Raw genomic sequence first — 19,149 nt, forward strand, 5'->3', positions numbered from 1 at the left:
GGAAAAGACCAAAGTGTTGGGTAGCTTAAACAGAGAGATAATGCAGCAAAAGTTGTTCAAAAGCAGTACCCAAAAATAAGTGACAAACTGTGATTGTTTGTTATTAACAAACTTTAAGCTGTGAGAGTCGCATAAGATGGGGAGGGTTAGCTAGCAGGGAGCTTTTTGGCTGGTGCTTTTCATGGCAAAGCTCTTGGTAGCTGAAGTGCTGTGGCCAAGGCCACACTTCCAGCAAGGAAATAAATCCCTCAAGAAGGCACTAAGAATCTCCAGAAGATTTTTCCAGCTGTTTTTCACACGGGATATGTCCTATGCAGCGCGCTATTCCCACATCATGTGCATCACAGCTCCTAATACCATGCTGGGAAATGCCTACTGAGAAAAAGAAGAAAAAACACCAGAAAACATGGAATTCCCCATAAGTATCTTGTTGGACTGGGATATTTACTGTTTCTGCATCCTTTATCCACAGGGGGATAAAGCGTGAGCCTTGCTTCAGGGCTGAGCCTGCAAGGATGGGGATGTGCATGTCACTTGGTTCCCTGCTTACTTTTTCTGTTTCCTAGCGCTTCCTCCTGCTGCCATTAAGTGAGAAGTTGCTTTTTCTCACTTGTGCTACAAACATCTCACACCTTTCTCTCTCCTTTTAGTATTGTGTACTCTTTAAACATCAAGAAGAGAGAGCTTTTCATGAATAATAAGTGCGAGACCTGAATTTACACCTGCCATTCTCTGGCATTGCTTGGTGGTGGTGGAAGACCATCACTCACCAGCAGGTCCAATAAGGTTAATTTCCTTCTCCTTCCCCAGGCAAACTTTTGCTTATGTACTGCAAAAGCTGAGAAAAGTTAGCAAAAGTGAAGGTTTTCCAGTATGTAGCCTGAAATGGTGCAGAAGTGGGTCAGATGTGGCACCGTGGGGCCTTATGGCAGTGATGCACAGATGTTAAAGCATCACTGTAGTGCCACCCCAGCAACAGGACTGAACTCCCTTCCCTACTGGGAAAGCAATGAAAGAGCGGCTGCTTCCTCCTTCTCTGCACGGAGGAAGACCCAGCAAATAAGAAATTCATCATCAGTTTTGTCTGTGATTCACCACATGATGCAGAAAGGCTTTTTTTATCTGCCAAGCGTGAGTGAAATCCTGCTGCATTTCATTTTGCAGATGCACTTGATTACTGGATGTGATTGGCTCACATTTCCTTTTGTCACCTATTCCTTATAACTCCTTTTTCTTTCAATAAATCAGGCCTGTGAGCTGTCTGAAAAGCAGCAAAATACACAAGGACACAAAGGATTTAACCTGGGACCCGTGGCAGCCAAAACCACGTACGCAGTCTAGGCTCATATATGGAAGAGGATGGGAATAGAAAAACGGCACTTGTCTACACTAATAGAACTGTTGACACAAAATCAGAGCTTCACAGGGGTCAAGTTATTTCCCATTTCCAAAAGTGAACTTTGGCTTGAAGTACAAAGAGCTTGATACACTTTCTTAAGGTTGAAATGTTTCAGAACTAGTGCCCAAAAAAGACCTTTTTTTTTGCAGTTCACGGTGTGCAGAGCTGTTGGATGAGATCAGAGCAGCAAACACCTTCCTCTTTCCTCCAGGTCTGCTGAGATGATGTATTTATTGACAATGAAGTAGGAGCTAAATCGATCAGGTTAACAGCTTCGTTCAAAACATGCACAACGTCATTTGGTAGCGTTTGAGTATTCCTTGGCTCTGTCTGACTTTGGTCATGTACAAAATGATTAGGGAGATTGGGATCAAGGAATGCATCAGCCCGGCTGCCAGGGAGCCACCTTGTTAATTCAGTCACCATGTGATTCCTGATTGTAATTCCCTCTCTGCTGTCAGCATTCACCAGGTGTGAGGATCCAAATTCAGGCAGCACTGGCAGCTTCCCAGCCCTTTAGTGAGGGTAACAGGGAAAGTCTGCATCAGTGCTGCTGCTAAATGCCTCCCACCACCAGATTTTGTGTCTTCCTTCATCCATCCAATATTCCATCTTTCCAATTGCAAACCACGTCCAATCTTTGTTATTACTCCTTGGCTAAACTGCAGTGATGAGAGCTGATTGCTTGGGCGATGTGTGTTGCTTCATGGAAGGGTGAGTGTTCTCTGATTGCCTGATGAGTTGGTAACATCCTAAATGAATCTTAGAGCCGTGCACACACGTACCCTTCAAATAAGCAGCCTTCAGTAGGTAAAACCTCGTGTATGCTGTGCACACTATTGCATGCTGTATCCAGACATAGAAAGACAACATAAATCTTCCCTATCTGTCTCGCATTTCCAAGCAGCACTGAAAAATCAGGTGATATTTGAGCTTGGTTCGGGCTGAAAGCACAGTTTGGGCAAAATGTCTTCTCAAAACGGGACAGTTTTGTGACAAGGATTAAATGCCCCATCAATACACCAGCCTGCAGCCCATTTTTCACTGAGCAGCCCTCAATGCCTCCCTGACTGCCTGTCAGATCGGTTCTGGCCGTGGATGGAAGGAAGGAAGGAGGTACTGGGTGGCACAGCTCAGCTCTGAGAACGTTGAGACTAACTGATGGGCATCAAGAGGAGGCTTTGCATGTCCCTGCGTGGACATTGGCTAAGCCTATTAAAATGCAATCAGTTCCAGGTACCATTTGCTCCATTAGAGAAGCTGCTTAGTGAAAGCAATTCTAAAGGACTTGGAAAGATTTAACCAATTAAAAGAATATCCTTTGGTCTCCCACAGCTGGCTGGGTGATGCCTCCTTAAGGGGCTTCTTAGGAGCCGAAGTCAGACTGCATTCTTTTTGCTGAAAATCCAAGAATTTGTAAATTATGATTTTTGGGGTCTGTATTTCTTCAAGTAACACTAGACAAAGGCCAAGCATTAATGAAGCATCCATGCAGCCTGCATTTCATTAACTTCTGCACTAATAATTCCCTTTCTGCAGGAATGTCTCGAAGGGTTCATTCATTTCTCCTCTCTGATGTTCCAAGTCTGAGCTATCTGTTTCAGGAGAATATTGCTGTGAGATTTAGTGTAATCATCTCACAAACAGGAATTACAAATAGCTAATACTTGGCAGCTGCAATACACAGAAGAGCACCAGTCTGCAAATGTGCTCCTTAGGCAAATATAGTTCATAATTCCTATATACTAAGGGAATCAGATTTGTCCATGAACCATTTCTTTTGGAAGAAAGGAACTAAATTCATGGCAGTTTGTCTCCCTAATAAAAAGCCTGAGCAGCTCCAAGTGGAGCTCAGCAAAAGCGCTGTGATATTAAGGGTGAGTGGAAGCTGGGTTTAACAGCTCAAGTGTCACACTGAAATCCGGGAGGATAAATTAGCTATAGGACAGTTGTATATATTTCCCTGAGATGTTTGTACGTGTAGGTTTACTTTAGAGCCTGCCAAGTGACATCAAGAAAGCCGTATCAGAGCGCTCTATAAACACCCTCTGAGGAGCAGGAAGGGGTGATGGCTGTACCTCTCAGGACAGGGGTACTCTTTGTTCTCCTCTCCTAAGCCATGTCCTTTCTCTGGCACTGCAGCTCAGGCTGCAGCGGATGCAGCTGGGATTCAGGCTCCCGTGGCTGCATCTCTGAAGACAACTCTAAGGCTTGTCTTGCCCAGCAAGTGGATTTTCCAGGTGTAAAACCCTGTCAATGTGAGCATTTAAAAGGTGACTGATGTGGTTTTAAATATAAAGTCTGTCCAAGGCCTTAGTCATTGCAGAAGCATGCAGTAAATACAGCTCCAGGGTCCCTCTGGAAAACTTCCTTCTTGGAGGAAAACTTCTTGGAGGACCAAAGGACACTTGAAACCCAGAACTGGAGAGAAAAGGAGAAAGGAGCTGCAGAGGATGTTAATTCAGGTTATACCTGATCTTACCAAATAGAAAGAGCCTTGAAGCTGGTGAGGAGAAGGCAGGAGCACTTATCTATCCTTCAAAGGGGAAATTTTCTTTCTTTCTTCTTCCTTCTCCTCCAAACACCTGGATATCCCCAGGAGAAACGGCAGGAATAAAGTTTAAATGGGATCGAGCAACTTCTTGTTTAATTTCCAAAATAAATAATTGCTTTAGAAGGTAACAGAGGATGAGACCCCAGTTTGCAGTGGGTAAGCAGTGATGCTCTGCTAGTCAGACCCTGTTCCTGAGCTTAGCTTTAACCTTCGTTTTCTGCCTTGCTCCTTATGGATGAAACCAGTGGATGTCGTAATCCCCTGCAGCAGCAGGAATTCACATCCACTTTCAAAGCTGTCAGCTAAAGCCATTGGAAATCAGGGCTGGAGAATATAGTCTAAGTAAAATGTGCTGGTTTTGCATGCCAGAAGGTTTGTCTAGTCACTCTGCTGTCTCACTGCCATTAACAAAGTGTTTAGGGGAGCATGGCTCCTTTCAGGAGAGGCAGCATCTTCTACCTCTTCATCCAAGAAAGAGGCAATCCTCCCGCAATAGGAATAAAAAAGAAGGAAAATGAAACAGAAAGATAAAAAGCAGATCTCCAGCTTCTTGGAATGGAAAATAAGGAGTGAAACTGATGTTTACACTGCTCGGTAATACACGCAAGAGCAAAGGGGGATTATATCCAGCAAATGCTCTGTGTTTTCAGGGGTGTCTGAAGGAGCCAAGGGTTCCCCAGGCCCATTGTTATTCCATTTCTCCTTCTTTGCTCTCCTGAGTACTACTGGTGCGTAAAGCTCCTCAATCTGGTTATTATTGACTTTTATGGAAATCCTTTCTTCTGCAGCCTTGTGACCCAAATAGCAGCATAAGCAGTTTTAATTTTACTAGGCTCATACCCACCCTTGCAGCTCCCATAATCCCTACTTTGGGGCCCGCTGGAATAAACATTGCCTATGACCTGTCAGGTAGTGCATCATGTTAATATAAACAGCGCCTCGAGGTTTAACTTGGCAGTGCCAGCTACATCTACACTTGGCCCAGCTTTTGCCATCTCTCATATCAAATGGCACAGTGACTCTTGCTCCACTTTGGAAGAGATTCTCTTGTAATAGCATCAACTAAATAAGCATGTTAAACCCAGGAGCTTTGAATACACAAGAACTGTTTCTCCCAAAATCAACATTAATGCAGATCCCTGATATGAACCCCATAACACTGTCATATATGTTAGCAGTACCAGCTGGAGCATGCATTCCTTGGGCAGCATTGGAGACACATGGCTGCTGATGAGCTGAAACGCAGGAAAGGCTGAGAGATGTTGTTCAGATGGGTCTGTATGTACCCAAATGCAGCTCCTGCTTCTGCTCAGAGACTACAACGCGCTGTTCCCCAGCTGTATGTGTTACAGCTGCCCTCGAAATGCGCAGAAAAAGAAACAAATTGGCCAAAATAATTTGAATTAAGCTATCCAGGAAGGATAGATCTGAGCTTCTCTGAATGCCCCATCAACAGCTGAGGTGGTTTAAAGAGGGAGCAGCATCTCTCTTCTTCTTCTCCTGGACAGAAAGGAGGAGAGACGGAGGGATGTCCTTGCCAAGGGCCACCCTAAACCATGGGGTTGTGACTCAGCATGACCCTGGAGGGGATAGAAGAGCTAAAGTGAGGAGGAAAACACCAGCCAAGTGCTTTGTACTGCAGTGGATCCCTGGGGTCCTGCATGACTCAGCAGCAGTGGCACATTACCCATCACTGTCCCAGTGCTTTGAGTCACACCAAGCCTCAGATGGCCCCAGAAGAGGGACCAGGGCTAAAAATCCCTCCCAAGCGTGGCTCCTGTGCTCAGTCAAACCAGCCTCTGAGCACTTAGCATGGTATTTTTACACATGATATATTGCTCTGTGCTCATGTTAACCAAACATGAGTTTTCTGAGATGCTGGCCCTGGAGAAGGGCTGTCTGCCAGCTTCAGCTACAGGATACACACAAGGTAAAATGAAATACTCTGTGCAATCTAATACAATTTAACTTCCAGAATTGCTTCCACATCCAGTTTAGTCTGAAAATCAAGACTGGCATGGTTTAAATCTTCTTTTGCACAATGAAAAGGATGTCACACAAAATGTATGTTTCCTTCTGCAGGACTTCCTGAGCAATAAACAAGAGCTCATCCACCGCTGCTCCTCCTTCCCCCTCTCCCCATCTTCCTTGGGATGTGGTTCAAGCGGGCAGAGAATAAGGCCATTATAGGACAAAATAGAAGGCCACAGGATGCAATAATTCAGGTTTTAATACACATTTACAGTAGGAGTTTGATTTAGAAGGGGAACGAAGATACAGCTCATTTTAGACTAAAGCTCACACGTTCCTGTATTTCATATCCATCCCTGAGGAGGGGAAAAAAAACAGGGCAAGATTGCCACCTTAAATCTTCTTGATCTCTTGTATGATAAAATTGAAACATACAGATTAAGGGTGACAAATACAGGTCAGGGTCTCCTAATCTGTGCAGCAGAGGCTGGCAGCACAGAACCGCACAGCGTGCTACCCAGCTGGGATTGCCAAATCAGACTGTAAGTGTCTCTGATGCACTTAGCAATGTGTTTAATAGAGTTTTAATTGCAGAGTGATTGCATGTGATATAACAGAATTACCACAGATTACTTAATTGACTATTTGTTTGCTGAGGTTAAGAAGATATTTCTCCCAGTATGTGTTGTTTCTGCTATAGATCCTTGCCTCCATATTATTTAGCACAGTATTGTCTGAGCCACAGAAGCAGAGATCCTTTACCAGGAGAAAACCACTTTCATTTGATGCCTTGGTAAATTTAACAGGCAGATGTGTGAGACTTAATATTGGCTGTAGAAAGAATCCAAATCCTGCTGCTCCTAAAGAGCTACATGCAGGGGAAGCAGCTGGGAAGTGCTAGTGGATGTAGGTCTCTGCAAAAACTATGATGTGCGCAAATGAACCTGTGTTGGGAGCCCGTTGGGAAGCTGCTTTCACAGCCTGAAAACCCAGTTAATCCTGTACAGGTTCTGGGAAAGCAGATGGACTGGAGCTGTGATGCTGGCTTGTTCCCATTGGCCTAAGGCTGATGGGTGGAGGGGAAGAGGCTGGACAGCATCACTTCTCCTGTGGCCCCTGGCAGGGTCCTCCTGGGGGGTCATGGGTGGACTGCTCCATCCTGGGCAAACCACAAGACCATCCAACAAAGAACTTAGTTCCTGGAGATGCTCAAAAGCAGATGATCAGAAACATGGAAGAGCAGGGCAGGCATCCAGCGCTCCCTCTGAGCTTCCCAGTGGACATCCCCACTTCTCCTACATCATGTGTCATCCAGGGGCTGTCCCCATCAATGTCCCATCAACGTTCCTCAGGGCAGGATCAGATGCAGGTCAACTTCATTCTCCTGACAGCGTCTGAAAAGCTGCAGGCTGTCTAGTGATGAATTGCATCTGTGATCACAGTGACCATACAGCAGCCAGAAATATTCAGATTGAAATAATGAATTCACTTGGAAAAGAGAATAAAACCAGACCCTCTAGCCTTCCTTCCAAAACATGTCCCTTCAGTTGCCTGAAACTTTATTGAATAAATGGCTTTTGCAGCATTCCTGGAAGATACTCATATATCATGCAGGCTGATGCTAAAAGAATATAACCATCTCCTTTGTTAGTTAGGAGAGACAGCACACGGAGTTGAAATGAGGCTGTAAGTACTGAGGAATTAATTTCTGTACAAATTAGGCAGCGGCTCTGTTAGTGATGACACCCACAGAAACAGGGCACAGACCCTTCCCTCCCCACTCCACTACTGAAGCCTCCCCCGTGCCTCTTGTCTGAGTAATGGTGATGGGGAGATGCAACCACAGCCAGACTTGCTCCTCCTGGACTGTGTTTTTAAAGGGAAACACATCTTTCTGCATGTCTCCTCTATGAGCTGTGGCATAGTCCCTGTGGGATGGCAGTGTCTGGGTCTGAGACACATCCACATAAATATTTTCAATCCCAAGGCAGAAGGAAAAGCAGCCTTTTCCTCCACGTGCCAAACCCGCATTGCACTGGTGATGCGTAGCTCTCAAAGAGAGCTCTGCTGCTTCCTAGCCCCTTACAGGTCACATAAAGGACAAGAGTGATGTGGCCTCTATTCTCCATACAGCAAATTTGGGATGAAGAATTAGCATAATTATTTCATTTAGCCTTCATTCTCTTCTTATCTTTTATTGTGTTACGTTTTAACTGAGATTTCTCGATTTCCTGCTAGGATTCTGCCAGAATCCTGTCATCTCATGCAGAGGTTGAAATGCATATTACAAAAGGAAACAAATCTTTCCCTTGATTGCCTCATCTGTCTGGTCTTTAATCTAGATTGACTAACGCACTCTATCCAACAGCACTTTCGTCCTTCAGAGCTGTTGCATTTTATTTTCCATCATTTGATGTCCCTTGGCTAGAACCGGAAAGGAAAAAAACATATCATCTTTCTCTGGTTACCCTTTAATTTATCATTTTTATTATGGCAATGTCTAGAGCCAAACATCTTGTAATCCGTGTCTCAGGAATTGCAAAAACGTGGAACAAAAGGACGAGCCCTGACACCAGAAACCAGCTCCTGAGGCTGTGTAATGATCCCTAGCACCACAGGGACTGAGACCAGTGGCTCCACATAGCAAACTAATGGGATTACAGCGTCCCTGACTCCCTGTCTACCTGGATGAAAAACATACACTAACATCCCTCCAGTAGCTTGGACAAAATACCCAGTGCCACAAGGGCATGAAACACAAGGACAGATGCAAACACAGTTTCGTAAGTCTGAACTAGGCATCAGCAGTTCTTTACCTTAACTTCTTCTATCATAATGTCATTTTCCCTGTGCTTATTGTTAGTTTCTGTTATCTCTGTTATGCTTGTTTTTACAGACATTTGCAGGCTGGCTGTCCCTCAGGGTTATTAATTCTTTGCAGTAGGGGGGGTTTAGATAAAACAGTTTACAGCAATAATCACCACACATACAGGTCTCTTTTTCACCCCGACAGAGAATTGCTAGCAAAAAGTAATGGGTTTTTTTCATACCTTGCAGGTGCTGTGGTGATTGCCTTCGTGGTCTGTTGGCTCCCTTATCACATACGGCGTCTCATGTTTTGCTATGTCCCCTCCAGTCACTGGACAGAGTGAGTAACAACACAGGGGACCAGCTCCCACCATGCTGGGATGTGGTCTGGGGATGGGGCTGCCACGATACCAGCAGACTTGGGGATGGAGATGGGGATTTGAGCATTCTCCATATGAGGGGTTAAAGCCTCAACCTCCTAGTTGTGGTTTGGTTTATTCTTTTGGGTTTCTTACCATTTTTACCAGCCAAATTAAGAGTTTTATCGTCTAAATCCCCATGTGTGGGTGAAGGAAGCATTAGTTCGAACCAAGATGCATTGTCAGCCCTTCCTTCTTCTGTGGCTGCGACCACAGCCTCGCCACTGTTAACAACAGCAATGGACAGCCACCTCTGACAGGCCTTGATGAAATGACATTTGGAAAGGGGGTTTTAGACATCCAAAGTGAATTGCTATCTCTGTGGCAGAGTTATTGATCATCAGCCCTGAAACGGAGCAGCTCCTGTCAACGCACGATTTAGCTCCATGATGCCACATTTCCTTAGTGACAGGAGAGATTATCACATAGGTGGGGAAATAACTGCACTACTCACTGAGTGTGGGGCACGTTACTCACTGGGTCTTGCAGGGAGTGGATCAAAATTAAATACTAGCAGTTGCACTGAGTAGAAAATGTGCAGATTCTCAGAGAATTTAGGGATAAGTGCATGCTTATGCTGAATGCACGTGCACCAGTCACAGATGTGCAAGGGCACACAAGCAGCTCCTTGCAGCCTTTCTGCTGTGTCAGGCCAAGTTCCTCAGCAAAGCACCCATAGAACTGATTATTCACTTTAAATCTGCAATTAAGTGCTAATGCTGTCTGGGGATACATACCCAGGTAGCCTGAGACAGGGTGAGATGCACTGTCCTCCCCTGGTGTTACATCCCTGTTCTCCCTGGGACCAGGTCTGTTTCCTGCAATGAGCAGGGAACAGACAGGGAACAGGAAAAGAAAAGAATCCACAATACCAAAAGGCAGAGGAACTCTGAGACATTAAAATTTCATTAACTGCAAACATAAAAAGGAGTAATTTACAATGCAGAAGTCTATTGAATGGAATTGTACATCCATCCGTAGTGAAAACCACAAACCTATCTTCAATCACAGAAACAGAGCTCTAGGCACACACTGGGACAAACTGCTTTTTCTTGCTTGCTTTCCTATAGGAAAAGCACTTAAAGCAGCAATCAATTATGTGATGACTGCCTTTGATTTATGCATTGTGGTTGCACTCCCATATTATTTGTTTCTCCTTTTAAAAGCCATGAGGGATCCTAGGGAAACATTGAATTTACAGGCATATTAGGAATGGGGAATTATCAGTATGGTACCTAATCAAGAGCTTGCTGCATCTGGATGCGTTCATTTATAAATGCATTCTGCCCATGAAGTTGGTAGACTTTTGCTATATTAATTCTTCCCATCTTCATATAAAAACTTCTTGGAAGAACTGGATGGGTCATGCAGTACTTGGCAGTGCTGAAGGGGTGTGGAGGGATTGGTGATATACTCCAGCACACATCTATTTATCTTTTGTTAGGCAGCGCTCAGCTAACAAAAAGGTCTGCAATTTCCACTGAGGTGAATGATCCTGGGCAACATCTTCTTGCAAATGAGACCCATGTTGTTTATAACTGTTTCAGCTCCGAGCTGTTGATCTCAGTTGGCCCAAGGGGAGGTATTTCCAAAAGAAAAGAAAAATAGCGACACATTTTCAACCAATTCTAGTTGAAAACATTATACTGCTATGGTCAGGGTATGTTTCAAGAGCACGCTATCATCAGCTTGCCCCCAGAATAGAAAATGCTATCCCAGATTGCATGCAGATCCCAACCCAGGGGCCCATTGAATGAGCTGATGCAGCTCTCACTGCTGGGAGAGACAGCTGCATCTGGATCTTGGCTCTTCTGTAGGCTCTGTACACTAAAACTGCAGCCAGAAAAGTCAAGCTAATGTATATGCATGACACAGAAACAGATTTCCATCCGGCTTCTCAGTTTCCAGAATCTATCTTTGATTTCAAAATGAATGCACAAGGTAAATACCACGTCCAGACCCAGCGCATAAATAAGCTTCTAACTGCTAGTGCTTGGGGTAAGACTCTCATAGAGACATTTGACCTACGTTTGGCCAGTCCAAGTGGAAAACATAGATGTTTTCCTGGTGGCTCATGCACCATTGGTAAGTTCATGTCCCCAGCCAAGATGGATTAACTGAAAAAACAGCTCATGCTTTTCTCACCCTTGTGGCTTTGACTTGAGTTCTCCACACTCTACTTAGATTTTTCTTTCATCTGTTCTTCCAGCTCCCTTTTCAACTTCTACCACTACTTCTACATGCTGACAAACGTCCTCTTCTACATCAGTTCGGCGATCAACCCCATCCTCTACAACCTGGTGTCTGCAAACTTCCGACAGATCTTCCTGTCTACGCTCACGCTCCTGTGCCTGCCATGGAGGAAGAAGAAGAAACGACTGGCCTTCACCAGGAAATCCAACAGCATCTCCAGCAACCACACATTTTCCAGCCAGGTCACAAGGGAAACTACATACTGAAGCCAAAGGATGAAAGGAAACGCATTTCATCGTGGAGTCAAAACTTGAGAGAGGCCTCTGTGACTTTCATGCATGGTCTCCAAATTCACGTGTAACACAAATGTGTCTAGCAAAGTCATTTTTGTTGGAAGAGTAGGCTTCGTTCTGCCAGTAACTTTGAGGTTATTTTAAAGCATTGGCCTTGCCTCTTGTGAGTAATGTCTACACGTTTTGTAACTTCAGTCTGGCATAAATCAAGATGCAGTGTTAACTGGGAAGCCAAAATATGTTATACTTAGGCAAAAATCATACTGCGTTCATCCTTGTCTCAATGCAGAGATGCCATGTTCACATCCAAGGGTTTGAGATCCCGTCTCTTGGTGGCACCGAGCAGAGAGTCTGATGAGGAGAAAGCGGTTTTGAACAGAAAAGGATGTTTTTGGAGAATGGACATGCTGTTCTATGGGATGTTCAATGGACGAGGAGTGAAAACTCAGGGAGCCAGGTGGTTACTTTAGGAATATGTCTACTTTATGACTAATATGACCTAGGTGCTCAGAAGAGCCAGTCTGGCTCCTTGGAATGAAATAACAACATATGATGCCTTACCTAGGTTGGGGTGGCTGTGGCCTGGGGGAATGAGGGTCACCTTTCACTTTAGGGCATCTATAGTGCCTGGCACAGTGAATCCCCTCTCCCGCTGGTATTGGTACTGCAACATCAACAAATAGCAAAGTCTCTGGCAAAGTCAAGAATGCAGAAACTCTGCCCAGCTGGAGCACTGAGAATGAACAGAAATGGAAAATCTTCCTTTTTCCATATAGCCAAATCCTGTTTTAAACCTGGGAGAACAGTTGGCTGGCCTGCATTAAGAGATGAAAAAGTGTCAAGCTCTGTGGACCTTCAGATTTTTCCCATTCTTATTCCAATTTTACTTGCTTCCTTACCATTTTCACAAACTGATAGCTCAGAGGTCACATCAGTTGTAAGCAGCAGGGCCTCTTGTTCTGCCTATTATTTCTTTTTGCTGCCAGACCTGCTGTCACCCTGATCTGCACAGAAGAATCTTCGGGTATTGCAAATGGAGGACTCAAGAAGGTCTAAACTGGGGAGTCTTGGCTCTAAAATAACTTTCTTTTAACAGGCAAAAGGAACAGAAACAAGACCTGAAAATTCTCCTTGACATTTCTCAGATGGTCAGGATAGGTAGCATGAGCTTTTCCCCCATATGGTTACACTTCTAACAGCCCGCTGTGCAGTGTACCAACTGCTCCAGAGTCTTTGGCAAAGGAAATCGCACACTTCTGGGACAAGCTAAAGGGCTTTCCCTGCTGTCACATCGCCACATGGTGACCTGCATGAACCTGGAACCAATCCATCATCCTCTGCAACCTCTGCTGTGATTTATTGGTGGTGACCTTGCATCTCCTTTCACACCACATTTTATTAGGAGACCAGGGCTTGCCCCTTTATGATGACAAATGAGAAGAGTCACTTGGCTCAATTCTGCTTTCTGGTCCCATGCCACTCTTCAGCTAACAAGCATCCTTGGTACTTAGCAGAAGTCTCAATGATGGAGATGTGGATCTAGTCCCAGTGATGAACTCACACAGTGATGGAGACGACTTACTGATCCACTGGGTACCGGTGAATTCTCCTGATATAGATGTGCTATGATGGAATATCTCAGGTTGAAAGGGACTTATAAGGATCATCGAGCCTGACTCCCTGGGCTAGTGATTTAAGTCCTATTGGGCTTAGGACATTGAGAAAACAATTGCAGAGCATTTGCTGTGAGTCGTTAGAGAAAGCCATCTGCTTCTGAGGAATATATAACCTGGCAGTTGTAAAGACTTAACTACCATCATAGACCTGGCTACCATCAGCCATGGCCCCCAGCCACACCAGGGATTGGAGATTATTTTAACCCTTAGTACAGAACCACTCCAAAAGAAAGGGCTCAAAATAGAAGTCAGTGAGGCTTTAGTTTCAGTTTCTTCTGATTCAGCCAAACTGCAAGCTCTCTTCTGTCATGCCTTCTAATTCCTTGCCCTGGTTGTACCAAACAGGGGGCAGAGATTACAGCTGACAAAGCACTTTAGTTGCTCGTGCACAGTTGACTCCTCTTTGGCAAGAAAAACAGGTAATGGCACACACAAAAGAATAAAGAAAGAAAAAAGCAAAAAGGAGACTGGTCTCTTTGGAAGGAAATCTGAGAAATCAGTAAATGTCATCTGTCTGCCTGTTAGAAATAGCTTAGGCAGGCTGGAGAAAGCTCTAGAATACTGATACGTATTGCCCCGTACAATGAGCAAAGGAAGAGGAGTCTTAATGTCACACACTTAACATTGGCACTTCCAGTGTTTCTGGAGAGGATCCACATATTTTAACTTCACCTCTAAAACGAGCCAGCAGCTGGGAGGTGGTTTTGGAAACCTCCCACAGAAGCTGTAACTGTTGCTTTGACTTCCCTTGGGATTTAACATCCTGCGTGTCTCAGTTGCTTTTGAAAGGTTAAACATTATTAATATGCTCCTTCCACACCAACCAACCTGCTGAAATGTGCTGGGTTATCTTAGAAAACACTGTTCAAAACCTTGTTGTTTCACATAAGATGCTTGTATCAGATTTTCATTACTGAGATACATAGGCAGAATACAGAATATTCGATCACAGCTCAGAGAAACTGGTGGGTTTATTTCTGGTTTGACATGAAAATGGGAACAAGCTGGAGTAAAAATGAAGTTATCATAAACTCTTCCCACAGTATTTGTTGGGCCACTCAAGTCCTAAAGGGATGACTATTCAGGGGGATGTATCCAAGCAGTTTGAGGGGTTCTACAGCTCCGTTCCTGCAATTTAACATGGGAGCAGACCTAAATCTATGGCCTTAATCTGAGATTGAGGCTCAAAGCTACCTCTTTCACTGGCCAAATCTGACTACCTTGAGCTGAGAAGTGTAAATTACAGCTGATTTCATCCTCTCCCCCCTCCTCACCTATTTTTGCTATGTTCAATAGAGATATTTAGTGCCCTTGAGCTCAAAGAAGTGAGGATAACTCACTGCAGGACGCCATGGTTTTGTAAAGGAAAGCATGACACCATAGAGAAGGAAATAGTACAAACTGCCCAGTATATGCTAGAAAACTAGCTCTTTCCATGTCTTTTAACAACAGTTGAACTACAAACCCAACAAGGTTTATCTTTAAACCTAAGTGAGTACAAGTGGCTTTTGCCATTAGACAACATGCATCCTCCCATCCTTTGCATTCCTGTCTTGTCTGGGGCAGAGGTGAGTGTTGGAGCAGCACGATGTTAATCTATGCAAATTTCCTGTAAGTGTTTTGAAATGTTTGTTCCCACTTCCTAAAGTATCTGTTGAACCCACAGATGTGAAGTGCTGCCAGATGGATCCCGAGAAATTCCCATCTGAAGAGAGTCTACCAAACGACCTCTTTCAAATGCTATTTTGATGCTTTGTTTCTCTTCACAGCATCCTTGCTAGGGCCATCGGTTTGGCAGCGTGTGAAATCAGGTTTACAAAGTCATGATGCGATTTGGAAACCTCCTCCAGACAGGACTTTCTCACCAAAGGCCCAGCACGCATCAGTGTTTGAGTGCTCTGCTGAGCTCGTCTATTTTGTAAAGTGCATGAGACCTCGCTCCAATGACTGCGCCCCTAAAGGAGAACACTAAATGGAAAAGCCAAAGGAGGGTTAGGAGGACACAGGCTGTAAACATGGTAATAGCAGGACTTTTGCACTTATAGCATCAAACGTTCAGTGAAATAAAACCCAAGGTGTGCTCTTGCTGCAGACAGCTTGTGTTGCAGGTTTGAACCCTTCATCGTGGGGCTGCCATCCCTACCGTGCCCCTGGACAGACATCCACATGGCATGAGAGAGCTAGAGCTTACCTGTACAACACCTTGAGTGTCAGTCTGATACCCTCCTGGCTGTGTTGTTTGGTAGCTGTTTAAACTAAGGTGTATCTGCTTGAGCTCAGGCTGGTTCTTAACATTACAGCTCGACCAGTTCTCCTGTTCTCGGTCTGGATTCGGTTAGTACAACAACAGGAATTGCCAATCCAAAATCTCATGGTGCCGTGTCCTGGCTTTGTGATCAAGAGTCCTTCCCCAGCCGTGCCACCTGATTGTCCTGCACATATTGTATTTAAATGGCGAATACTTTTTGAAGTGCACCTTTTATTTTCTGAGATACAAAACGTTGATGTGCTTTATTTTCTGTGGCCTGTTGTGCAATGGGGAAAAAAGATGAATGTTGCAAGTGAGTCAGCGTCTCCTTTGTAGTATTTTCTGTGGCAAAGGGAAGGAAGAGGGTGTAAAATCCTTTTGTGTAGCAATGGGAACCACTCTTTTGATGTAACATGCTGTTATTGATACTGTATTTACTGATCGAACTGCAATGAAATGGTTACTTCTTGATATAGCCTTTGTACTGTATGGTATCTTATTTTATTTTGTCATTTATTGATCCTAAGAAATAAACATCCAAATTTAAGGCTTGGGCTGGAAGTGTTTGAAATGGCAGCTGTGCCTTTAGCATACAGCCTGCTTACCAGTGTGGGCTGTCTGGTTGTGGTCTAAACTGGTGAAATCCCATCAAACTTGAACTGACCTTTGCATCTCCTCTGCAGGAGGGCCCCTGAGTCCTCTCCTACAGTCTGCAGGCAGGCTTCAGTGCACTGGGAGCTGTAGGTACAGAGCAAAGGAGATGGCCCTTATGCCAAAGAATTTGTTGCTTGAAACCAAAGCAGGTTTACTGTGCCCTAGCAGTAAGATTTCCCTTCCTACCTTCCTCTCTTTTCCATGATGCACTACCTCCCCAGCATCTGTTTCTGTAATAGAGATATAATTTTGTGGGAACAAAATACTTGGGTGTCACCCACTATATTAAAGTGTCCTAACACTTAATGAGCAAAAATCAGTCCCCTGCATTCCCCCTGCAGCTCCCAGTTAACATCCTGCTGTGAAATAGCCCAGCTGAACACCAGGAAAATCCACAAAATATTCATAGTTTTTAGGCATTCAACCCTACTGCATTGATTTCTACTAGAGGGAAGTTTGCTCGGGAGGAGCAACAAAATAAACATTAAATATTTGGAATCATTCATGCCTGGAAAATCTTCTGAAACACAGCTAAAATCACTGCCTCTCCAAAAGCGTTTTGGTGCTGCTTCTAGATGAGAAGAGCAGGAGCTTCTATTGTCCTTACACCATCAATCATTAAAGAATCATACCGTTTATTTTATGGATCATTTTATTTGGTCTCCAGCCCTGCTCTGTTAAAAGGTGTATCTTTAGTCTGATGCCTACGTTGATGCTTTCGTGCCTTCAGCAGTGAAAACCCACAACAAGTGGCAATCTCCTTGTTTTCTGGCTGCAGGAGACCTTTGTGCAGGGCACGATGCTCCCAGTGGATCCTCCATGTCTTAAGCAGAAATCCAGACCACATGGAGTGAAATATGCTGCCCTTTGCTTATGACTTCTCTAGCTCAGAGCTGACTCCTTGACAGAGCAAAGCCCTCGGGAACCAGAGATCCTCATTCCTCCCATGCAACCCTCCCACTCAATGTCACGAGATAGAGCATCCCATCACACCACACCGACATGAGGCAAAACAAAATGCTGCAGACAGTCCATTCATTTCTGCCTTTTCCTGTTAGAAAGGCACAAGGACTGTGCCCCAAGCAATGAGGAATGCCCGTATTTCTCATTTCAATTGGAAAAGTAACTTCCATAGTCCACAAGAGGAAAATTTCAGGCGTCTTCTGAAACAAATGTTACGTTTTAGTAAATGGCTTCATGAAATGTAATAAAACATCCACCCAGAAGTTAATTTATTTAAAATGTCTTTAAACCCTCCTCTGCCTTATTGGATTTGTTTGAACTGTAGATCAAGCCGGAGTATATTCATGAGGGCATTTAAGCAATAAGGCAGTGCATCCTGGTTATTATAAGTCTCCTGTGGGCTATGAACTATGAAGCAGAGCAGGAAGTGACTTTGGGCACTTAAGTGCAAAGCCCCCTCAGAAGTACACGAGCACAGGCACAGCCCCACGTGCTGTGAGGCGGCCAAACCAAAGTGATGGGGTTGTTTCCCAGGAGTAAATCCAGGGAGGGTGAACACAGAGGACCCAGACCTGCCTCTGCCAGCCCAGCACTGGGCTCACACAGCCAAATGATGGAGGAAAGGGTCATAAATATCACAGCCTGGTTTGGGTCGAAGGGATCTTAAAGCTCATCCAGCTCCAACCCCTGCCACGGGCAGGGACCCCTTACACTAGAGCAGCTTGCTCCAAGCCCCTGTGTCCAACCTGGCCTTGAACACTGCCAGGGATGGGGCAGCCACAGCTTCCCTGGGCACCCTGTGCCAGCGCCTCAGCACCCTCACAGGGAAGAGCTTCTGCCTAAGAGCCCATCTCAGTCTAAGACAGTTCAACTGACCCACCAGGGACCATAGCTACCAAAGAGAAAGAAAACACAATTGTTTTGTTCCTGAAGAAAGTCTTGCTGAAAGCAAAATAAGTGGGAAGAGTCAGAAAAAACTTAAATTAAACTAAAACATCTCAGAGATGGCCAGAATATCATCACAGCGGTGAAGATGCAGCCACACTCTCACGTGTGCATACACTCACTGTAAGCTGTTGTCCTTCCAGTGGTGAGCTCTTCCTCTTGGCTGGCTTGGCTACTTTGCATCACCAGTGACATGATCTTTCATTACACTTGGCTGCTTCTCTATGAAATGCTGAAGAAAGGGGAAACAAAATCCTTCACCCTTTTAACACAAAAATGTACAACCATCTTGTAAAGCAGGAGCAGTCCACTCTGTGCTTTCACACTGCTGCTGTTCCACTGTGCACTGCTGAGTTGTCCGGCTTTGTTGTGAACTGAACTTACATAAAGGAGTGATTATGAACACATGGAAGACCTGCTTCAAGATCTGCAAAGGTACAGAGAGAATAAAGAACTCTTGCAGGTAACATTGGTATCTTGGATGGATCATTTCACCTTGATGAAATGCAGCATGAAGATGAAAGGACAGACACAGCATGTTTTTCTATCACATTAGTTTCAGTTGCATTAAGAGCTGAACTAGTTAAATTGAGATTTCTTTGTTCCTTTCTTCTGCTTCTCCATTCTCCTGACACTGGAAGCTGCTCTATAGGTGCGTTCAAGACTTCTGCAATACAGCTTTCAGCCTCGGGCACTGCTATAACACATTGTAATTATTCAGCTCTTATTGATCTGTACCTCATCGCTGCTCCAGAACTATGCAATCTCCAATGAAAACATTCACATAGCATTTTCATCAGTGCTGAGCAGGTATCAGCACAGGTCACACAGCCCTGTGGTTCATCTCCCTGCCAAAACCAAGCATGCAAGGGAAGATTCCCAGCACCAGAGCTACAAGGGATGTTTGTAAAACCCTGGTGTTCCCAGAAATGCATGAAGGGAAAGCTGCTTTCCCAGCCAAGCTGGCGCAGATGTAGAAGATACTCTGAATAACTGGAGTGTGGGTTGCACAACGCCATACTCACT

The 19,149-nt window shown here is 44.6% G+C and overlaps 1 protein-coding gene across 1 annotated transcript in view; it reads left to right on the forward strand.

Moving 5' to 3' along the window:
• The window catches only part of NTSR1 (neurotensin receptor 1), a 56,711-nt gene extending 40,603 nt beyond the window's left edge, over nt 1-16,108 (forward strand). The window contains exons 3-4 of the mRNA XM_062642054.1: nt 8,982-9,072; nt 11,361-16,108. Of these exons, the coding sequence (XP_062498038.1) occupies nt 8,982-9,072; nt 11,361-11,610 (341 nt within the window). The 3' untranslated portion in view covers nt 11,611-16,108. The remainder of the gene's footprint in view (nt 1-8,981; nt 9,073-11,360) is intronic.
• The last annotated feature ends 3,041 nt before the right edge of the window (nt 16,109-19,149 follow it).

Source organism: Pezoporus occidentalis, unplaced genomic scaffold, assembly GCF_034315485.1.
Source record: "Pezoporus occidentalis ecotype Australia unplaced genomic scaffold, CSIRO_AGI_Poc_V1 ctg70, whole genome shotgun sequence".
NCBI classification, from domain to species: Eukaryota; Metazoa; Chordata; class Aves; order Psittaciformes; family Psittacidae; genus Pezoporus; species Pezoporus occidentalis.